This window comes from Cantharellus anzutake (assembly GCF_015039405.1).
Source record: "Cantharellus anzutake strain C23 chromosome Unknown EI90scaffold_133, whole genome shotgun sequence".
Taxonomy (NCBI): Eukaryota; Fungi; Basidiomycota; class Agaricomycetes; order Cantharellales; family Hydnaceae; genus Cantharellus; species Cantharellus anzutake.
The window spans coordinates 86,049-95,282 of record NW_024067083.1 but is presented as its reverse complement, the minus strand read 5'-3'; the positions used below and the strand labels follow the sequence as shown (position 1 = coordinate 95,282).

At 49.1% G+C, this 9,234-nt stretch overlaps 4 protein-coding genes across 4 annotated transcripts; 2 read left to right on the top strand and 2 right to left on the bottom strand.

Moving 5' to 3' along the window:
* Positions 1–1,568: 1,568 nt before the first annotated feature.
* On the top strand, positions 1,569–1,961 carry EI90DRAFT_2946465 (uncharacterized protein; the record flags this gene model as incomplete). The annotated part of the gene is made up of 1 exon (XM_039055341.1): positions 1,569–1,961. A coding segment is annotated over one exon (393 nt), but the record flags the coding sequence as incomplete, so codon positions are not given.
* Positions 1,962–5,215: 3,254 nt separating this feature from the next.
* On the bottom strand, positions 5,216–5,523 carry EI90DRAFT_3135224 (uncharacterized protein; the record flags this gene model as incomplete). Its single annotated transcript, XM_039064717.1, has 3 exons — positions 5,216–5,301; positions 5,352–5,417; positions 5,475–5,523. 3 exons carry the CDS (start codon positions 5,521–5,523, stop codon positions 5,216–5,218), a joined length of 201 nt encoding a protein of 66 aa, XP_038908857.1.
* Positions 5,524–5,599: 76 nt separating this feature from the next.
* EI90DRAFT_3088276 (uncharacterized protein) lies at positions 5,600–6,225 on the bottom strand. The gene is made up of 2 exons (XM_039062263.1): positions 5,956–6,225; positions 5,600–5,899 (listed from the first exon to the last, which is right to left on the bottom strand). Exons 1-2 carry the CDS (start codon positions 6,124–6,126, stop codon positions 5,789–5,791), a joined length of 282 nt encoding a protein of 93 aa, XP_038908856.1. The 5' UTR covers positions 6,127–6,225; the 3' UTR covers positions 5,600–5,788.
* Positions 6,121–7,764, top strand: EI90DRAFT_3088273 (putative epoxide hydrolase; the record flags this gene model as incomplete). Its single annotated transcript, XM_039062262.1, has 8 exons — positions 6,121–6,367; positions 6,432–6,510; positions 6,539–6,578; positions 6,628–6,888; positions 7,022–7,205; positions 7,275–7,395; positions 7,459–7,599; positions 7,657–7,764. Exons 1-8 carry the CDS (start codon positions 6,168–6,170, stop codon positions 7,762–7,764), a joined length of 1,134 nt encoding a protein of 377 aa, XP_038908855.1. The 5' UTR covers positions 6,121–6,167.
* Positions 7,765–9,234: the final 1,470 nt, after the last annotated feature.

The following is a 9,234-nucleotide window of genomic DNA, read 5'->3' as shown; positions in this document are numbered from 1 at the left end:
ATATGTGTCAGGGACGCATCTGGGGTCCAGGCGGTCCGGGCGTAGCATCCAGTGCTGAGGACCTCACGGGGGGTAGATCGGGCGTGCATACTGGCAGGCCCGATGCGGGACAGCGATCCCTGGCCACTTAGACTGAAGTGGGAATGTTGAGTTATTATTAAAAAGGGGAACTATGCTACTTACCTGAAGTGGGAATGTTGAGAAGAAGGTTACTTCTTCGGTTCCCACCCCAGGTGTGTTTATATAGATGCGGCTTGGGTCACATGAGGTCCACCATGTCACCCCGCATACAGCCGCGGTCACCCGGGTGTCCCCATGGGGGATCCCGAGGGCGTATGCTGCATGTGCGCACACTAGGTTGTGCCCTAGAGCCGTCCGGGGTCGTCCAGGGCTAGGCGTGTCGTGTGCGCATCGCGGGCAGGTCAATAATACATAGATATAAGGGAAAGGTCGTCCATGTGAAATAGAAATAGAAATAGGAATAGAAATAGAAGTGGGAGAGGGATAGAGGGGGAAGGGATATGAAGGAAGGGTGCAGGGTGGGAGAAGGGGTACCGGGTGAGGTGGGTCCGGGTGGAGGTGGGTCAGGTGGGTGTGCCCTGACAATATGACACATCTGTGGAATTCCCCTTCCATGTGTAAGTCCATAGATTTCTTGAACTCCAAGGTTGTTGGGTTGATGCTGGTTTTAGGTTCCGCCAGTACCACTGGCAGTTGTTGCCCTTGGACCAAAAGTGTCAGGGCACACCCGCCTGACCCGCCTCCACCCGGACCCACCTCACCTGGTACCCCTTCTCCCACCCTGCACCCTTCCTTCATATCCCTTCCCCCTCTATCCCTCTCCCACTTCTATTTCTATTCCTATTTCTATTTCTATTTCACATGGACAACCTTTCCCTTATATCTATGTATTATTGACCTGCCCACGACACGCACATGACACACCTAGCCCCGGACGACCCCGGATGGCTCTAGGGCGCAACCTAGTGCACGCGCATGCAGCATACGCCCTCGGGATCCCCCATGGGGACACCCAGGTGACTGCGGCTGTATGCGGGGTGACGTGGCGGACCTCATGTGACCCAAGCCGCATCTATATAAACACACCTGGGGTGGGAACCGAAGAAGTAACCTTCTTCTCAACATTCCCACTTCAGGTAAGTAGCATAGTTCCCCTTTTTAATAATAACTCAACATTCCCACTTCAGTCTAAGTGGCCAGGGATCGCTGTCCCGCATCGGGCCTGCCAGTACGCATGCCCGATCTACCCCCCGTGAGGTCCTCAGCACCGGACGCTACATCCGGACCGCCTCGACCCCGGATGCGTCCCTGACAAAAAGCTATAGCTGCAGATCTCAAGTCATGGTTTGATTTATGATCTGCTAGCAGCTGAAGGATGCCATCCAATTGCACTTGCATGTGATGGTGCAAATACTGAAAGGTTGCATCAAAGTGCAATCATTGAAAGTACAGACAAAACTGAGAATCACCTTATTGCCCCTTCCCACCCCCATGCACATCTTACTATCAAGATTCCACTACTGAAGGGATGCCACCCTTTTGTTGCAGTTCAAGATGCAAAGCATGCAGCAAAGACAGCCCATAATCAGTTGATGACTGGGGCTCATTGTGTCACACTTGGACCAGATCCTATGAACTATGAGTGGTTACTTGAGCTAACATCACAGGATGCTCCACTACTCCACCATGATGTTCAAAACTTAGATTGTCAAGATGACAACACTGCAGCACAACTCTATGCTGCCAAGATGCTCAAGTACATAGGCAAACACATGAAATCAGCATCGCTTAGTAGCTATTTATTCATTACTGGCAAGCTGATTGATGCCTGGCAAAACCAGTTGCTCACTCATGCTAATTGCTTACTACTTGCCTTATGGTGCTGCTACTTCCTAGGCTATTGGTGGCAACATATACTGTTGGAAACCACCTTGGCCTAGAAGGGGCATTTGGTGTAATGGCAACACACCAGCTTGGACCAATGCAGAGTTCTGCAGTTTGATTCCCAGAACATCCAAACTTTTAGGTCTTGTGACCACCCAAACTTCCAACATATACTCGAACATCCATTCCATGAGACAAGCATTCACTTTGTCTTGGACTCATGCCACAAAATCCTAATCACATTGTGCAATTCCATTATTCAGCTCACCTATATCTACTGTGAACACTACCCCAACATACCATTTGTCCCTTGGCTCTCTCTACTGAGGTCAATGAACATGTGTTTGGGATTCTATGTGCGATTAGGGCTGATTTTGTCATATTTGTACATACCCGATCTTGATTTAACTTCCGGACCCTCCTCCTCATCACCTCCAGAGTCCTACCCTATCCCCATCCACTCCAATATCCACCTTCAGACCTGACATCACATCCCTCTCCTCACTCCTCTCCACCCTCCTCTCCTTTCATCCCTCTTCTGCAACCTCCACCAAGTTATGACCTTCTGCTGCCATCCCATACCCTGTACTCGGACACCGCTCGTAGCTCCACTCCAAGACCCTGTCATGTTCCCAACCTCAGACTTTGACTCCACCTCAGCTTAAGTCCATTGCATTGGTTACCTCATTCCATGTAAAAACCATTGCCAATATTCCTCAGACTTCCAACTCTGCCTCTGTGTCAGGGGACAACTCCCGGGTCCCATGACCCTCCCCTATGGTCCACAGCCTACTGGTGTAACCAGCCCTATCCAGGGCACAACCTACTGTGGGTAAGGAGATGAGAAGGAAGCTAACTTCTCATCTTCCCACAGTGGCCACCATATCAGGAAAACTTCCAGGAATATCCAGAAGGCAGGATCTGGGGCTGGATCATGTGGTGCATGGAGCATGCGGCATGGGAATGTGTGTGGGAAGTGTAGCAGGTCCGGGCTAGTCAGGGTGTGTGCCCTGACACTCCACAACCTCCATAAGCTCTGCTACCTCCAGGCTTCATGGACCGTTCTCAGCACCTTTGCTGCTTGTAGTATACATTCTGCACTTCTCCCTCAAGCCTGCCTAACAAGAACCAATTCTGCCACTAGGAGCGATCTTCCTGACACATCTGATGACCACCTTACTCAAGCAGAGAAATTGTCAGGGCACACCCTGACATGCCCTGCCCGACCCCCACTCCACTTCCCCGCTCCACACCACTTCTTCTTCCTTTCCCCTTTCTTTCTCCTTTCTTTCTTTCTCTCTCTTACATGGACCACCTTTCCTGCTGTTCAATGTATCACTGGCGTGCATGCCCATTCCCCCTCCTGTATCTTACCATCCCTATATCGCTGTCACTGCTGCCATGCTCACCTTGTGCCACAGCAGACCCTCTCAGGATCTCCCGTGGAGACACCTGGAGAGCCATGGCTGTGTGCAAGGGTGATGTGGCACACCCCACGTGATCGACCCCGCATGTATATAATAACAGCTGGAGTGGGAACCGAAGAAGTAGCCTCCTTCTCACATTCCCACTTCAGACTAAGTGGTCGGGGATGCTCACCCTGCGACAGGACTGCCGCTATGCATAGCTGCTATTCATCCCACCAAGTCCCGCATGCTGGGACCTCACCACTTTTGGAGCTGTCCCTGACAGAAATGGATTGAATCAATCCTGAACTTTGACTCCTGTTCAAGTGACAATGGTGACTGGGGCATTGACACCATGATCCCTGCCTCACATCCTTCTACCACTCTTCATCATGAAACACATGGCGATCATATCTCCAAGCTTGTTCTGTCTCTCAGGATGCGGCCCCTCTTGGTTATTGACCCATTTTCAACTGTCAATTTTGAAGTGCTCACTATGTACCAAGAGAAGCATCAAACTGATGCCACTCGCAAAGCGGTATGGAGGAACCCCAAGCCCTTGAATGAGGCTCAAGGTCACAAATCTCAAAATAATGGCTTTCTCAAAACACTTTCTGCTGAGCTGTGAAAGCTGAAAAATGCCGATGAAATGTCAGCAGGGGTGACAAGCGGAGTGGCCCAACAAGTCCGACACACAGTGATGCACTCAAATACTAACACCAGTACCCGTGAAAAAAATAGAGCAACTCTCAATCAACTCTCAGAGACGGTATGGAGCATCGCTATTTATTTATGGAGGGACATAGACTGATGCATCGACAGAGAGTCGCAGCTGCCCGACAACGCTGGTTTACCTCCGAGGATTTGCATCAAATTGAGGAGAAGATACTACTAGGGAATGGGAACATTAGTTCTTTGCCTGGCCTAGATCTCAAGAAGGGTTATTTAGTTTTTGTCTTTCACATGAGAACAATTTATCTCGCGCAAGGTCAGTGCTCATCCTTCCGTCCCACTTCATCACGGCCTCTTTCTGACAATGATTTAACCACCAAGTCATTATAATCTATCTAAATAATGGCCGAAACCTCCCACATCAGTACACTGAAAGTGTTATGTCGGCACCATCCTATCTTAGCGTACAGTTGTTTCCGCCACTTTCTTTGTCGTCACAAGATGCTGGCCGGTTCTCCAACTTTGTGCCAAACCAGAATGGTGCCCCTACCGCTGCATTCGCGCATTTGAAGCCCGAATATGTGCTTCTATCCCTCAACCAATGCGGAAACATTGCGTGGATACACAATGCAATCCCATCGATTCTCCATTCGCTGCAGATTGGCACATTAATCATTCCCGAGGCAATACGTGCCATGAAAGGCTCAAAATGAACATCGGAACAATTGAGCGTGCAATTAAGAAGTTTCAGGAGGGCTTGCAAGAGGGTGTGCTGAATCAGGGTGAACACTAATATTCAATGTTCTTGTACAAATGGTGTTCTAGGCATCGTTGCGGTGGCGCAAAGGGCTGCCAGCGAAAATATATATATGTGTGTCTGATCGATTTGAGGGCCAAATTAGAGTTTTTTTGGCAATGTTTGACTTGTCAGAGGGCCTAAATGGGGTCTGGAGACTCGAATTTTGGGGGCCGAAATGAGGCCTCTCCGAACGGACATCTGATGGAGTATGCCGGGATCCTTTAAAATCGCGCACTCACATTTGTTGACCCACCGACTACTTTTCCACCCAGCGATGTGACGTTTCTCCCGTTAAGCCCAACCTGAGGAATAGCGCCACACGTGCTCTGTTTGGATCGGTTGAACAGCATATAATGGGACAGTGCTCCAATTTGGATCGTTTGGCACCCTGTTTGGAAGACTGAGAGTGTAATTCCCGCCAAAACTAGTCAACCTACTCGGTGCCAGCTTCAAGCACGAGGACGCTGAAATGAGGATTCTCCGAAAGACGCGCCCCAAGGACAGCGCCAGCGTTGCCGGCTGCGTGTGCGATGAACACTGAGTTTGACTCCAACAACATCAAGGCATACCTCCGATGATAATGAAATCGTAGAAGGCTTTCAGAGCGTTGTATGTCGGAGACATTCCGGTCCAGACTGCAGAACGACGGTATGCTTCTTGAATGCCTTACTTTAAGTATGAAAGGCACCTACCCCCAGCGGGGACAGTCACACGGAAACCAACGGGATTGAATGGGGACATAGGTCCCTGCAACTGCCAATATTGCGAGGCATGAAGCCATTGGGCTCGGGGAGTACGCGTCCGATTTTGACCTGATTGACTATTCAGGAACGGACGCTCACGATTCATTTATCGCCATATTTGGATAACCACACAATCATCTTGGTCAATTCATCCAAAGCGGTCATCTCGATCGACACCGCCTAAACGATCAAATGTCGGGCAAGTCCCTGCAGTTGCCCCTTGAGCTTACATGAACAATGCTGACGAGAGGTACCGTTTACCATCATTGAGATGGTAGAAAACTGCGAAAAAATAGGTCTTTTACCCTCGTTAGTATGGTAATGGGAAATAGTCTGAATGGTAAAGTACTATTCGAATTATCGTAAAAGTGAAGGTATTTTACCATCTTTAAAATGGTTTTTTATGCGACTCTAATTTCCACTGTGGAAGGCCAACTCCGCATCGCTGACGACAGCTTGTGAAATCGAAGTCGGGGTTCGGGTTCCATGGCAGTCGGTTGAAATACCAAATGTAAGGCTGGTCCGTGAAAACAGCAGAACGCACTACCCAGGACACCCCAAGCAGTGCTATCGAAGCTATATAACCCCAACTGATCCCCATAGCTGATAGCCATCTTGGAACGCCGGAAATTATCCAACGAAATGGCTTTCAAAGGACCTCTTCAACCTCAACCATTCACGATCGAAACGCCTGAGCAAGTGTTGGATGACATGAAGACGCTCATTAGACTTGGACGTCTGGCTCCAATCACGTACGAGGGCACGTATCCAGAGGCTGGACTTGGTATATCCGATGAGTGGACAAAGAACGCGAGGGAAACTTGGCTGTCTAACTTTGATTGGTAAGATGATCCTCCCCCATTCCAGGATGTCAAATATGGACATACCACTCACGCCCGGGCGCAGGAGGGCTCACGAGAAGCGCATAAATGCTTCTCCTAACTGGAAGGTCGACGTTACGGACGATGATGGAACTATTTATCACGTCCATTTCATTGGTGTCTTCTCCCGAGGCAAATGCTGTTCCCCTGGTTTTGTTGCACGGATGGCCAGGCAAGTAACACTGCTATGTGTGTTGCTGGGTATTAAAGCAGGTCTTTAGGATCGATCATGGAATTCCTTGACATCATTCCTATCCTTCAGCAATCGAAATACCCGTCATTCCATATCATTGCGCCTTCTCTACCCGGTTATGGCTGGACGTCTGGCCCACCCCCGCACGTCAACCTCACCGTTTCAGGAATGGCGAGAATTGTAGACAAATTGGTGACTGGACTAGGCTTCCGGGACTACGTTGTTCAAGGTGGAGATATCGGCTCTCATGTTGCGCGCATCATTGGATCGAGAGCTCAGAATTGTAGAGGTAACCCTTTCATGTGATACATATAAGTACTTCATTTTCACTCATGCAATATCGCTTGATGTGTGACTAGCTGTTCACAGTGAGTTTGGGTCATTCTCGCCAATTGGGACGTGATACTGATCCTGCTTCGCAGTCAACATGTTCGTCACTAGGGGAGAACCCCCAACGAAACCACCTCTTTCACCTGCAGATCAAGAGAGAGTTAGAAAGACCCAGGAATTCATGAAGACAGGCTACGGGTATGGAATCCAGCAAGGTACTCGGCCCAGTACCGTTGGTCAAGTATTGAGCAGCAATCCTATCGCTTTGTTGGCTTGGTAAGTGTTCTCATCACCGCATCCGACGTCCCCACTTGGGGCTGCTGATCGGGGAGTATTGTGCCCTAGGATTGGCGAAAAAGTCTTAGCATGGACCGATTCAACTCCGACGTTGGATACCATTCTTGCGATGGTGACGCTGTACTGGGTAACCAGTAGCGCCTCGACTAGTCTCTACCCATACAGGGCTGTCAGTTTGAAGAATCTGTTGCAATTGGAAGATAATCCTATCTGACACTCCCCTAAATAACAGTTGGCAGCCGATGACCCCCCACCCTATATCCCCATCAATAAGCCCCTCGGATACTCCATCTTCCCTAAGGAGATTCTATCCTTCCCTGCAGGTTGGCTAGCTTACAATACAAAGCTTGTGTTTGTGCGGGAACATCAAAAGGTGAATCTGGCACGTAACATCCTTTTCAGACTAACTGAAATGCTTTATTCACTGGAGGGAGGACACTTTGCGGCCCTTGAGTGCCCTAACGAGCTTGCACAAGATATCATTGCATTCGTGTCCACCCTACCCAAGTTTGAAAAGTCCGCATACGCGGCTTTATGAAGGACCCCCAGTGACGGCGTCTCGAATACCTTGGGGGGAGGGGGAAGATGAATGTAGCACCACACCAGTTGTAAATCATGTCGCAGCAATGCAAGAACTGATAGTTTCGGGGTGAGATGCGTGACACGACTGGAGCTTTGTGTTGTGTTGTGGTAAATGTTCGCCGGGTTCGTGTGATGTAAAGGAATCTGCGGACAATCGTCTATATGTTAGATGATGTCCGCAGTGTGTAACGTCGTTACATTTATAGGTGATAACACAAAGGGATGAGGACAAAGTTGGGAGGCAAAAAGCGTCGGAGCACAATCCCCAACGCGACAAGGGGGGGCGCAAAGGAGTGGCCAGAATAGAAAGGTGCCACCCGGCTAAGCGGGAGCGGGTGCATCTGAATGTTTCAACATGATGTACAACACGGTACACCAGAAGAGCCCAGGTCTGGTTACTGTAAGTGGGGTCAACATCAAATCAAAGCGTGTGGCAGAGCCGGACAAAGGCATAACCCCAAAAAGGGGTGCTCAGTGGCAGAGTCTCTCGGTATCAAGGCAACATGACATTTCGGAATGACTCTCAATAGTCATTTTAGTTCCGTGCTATCGGGAGGCACTGCTCAATGGGGCAAGTCCAGGGATACAGTTGTTGGTTTGTATGGGGGGGTGTTATTATTCTGATCACGGTCATTTACTGCATGCTTTTTCCATGTCACATTTGTACTGCAGAAACGATGACATTGTAGTGGCGGCTTTTGAGCCCACTCCAGTCATCGTACTTGTTCCAAAATGTCTAGCTTGTCGATGATGGTAAACAATATTAATGTGGCCAACCCATCAGCATTAAAGAGACAGGGCCTTTAAATGCCCTTGGGAGAAACGACAACAGAAGTATCCTGGATGCACCTATTACAACATGTCATGGGAAAGATTAACATTCACTTACCAATGGCTGTTCTGTACTGGAGACGTCCCCCTGTTTGGATCTGGTTCTACCAGACTAGTAAATATATAAGACTTAAAAGGGTCTGCAATGATCCTATGGGCTGCATGGCACTTGATCTACAAGAAATCAACATTCACTCCTGTTGCAACAGATGACATAGACCTGTCAGAGGCCGGATTCAGGATGAGCGAAGACATCCCTGTAATCGGAGGGCTATTGTAAGGGGTTGGTGTAGGTGCCAACCCTGGTTAGCTTAGTTCCTCAGGTTGTCAACAAAACTAACTTGTATGAAGTTGTATTTGCAACAGTTGTGGGAGGAAAAGGCTAAGTTGCTCTTTCCACTTTAGGGGTGGGGTTACAACTCCTTACAGCTATGGCCTCAGCGACTCTACCAGGAGTGCTGTGCCCAGTATCACGTTGATGCCCTAATTTATGGACTGAGGGAACTTAGAAGAGGGGGATCAACTCTAGTCGATATTTTCACTAAGGTGTATCGTAACTACAGGTTATGTATATAGGGAGTCTAGGCAGCAGGCC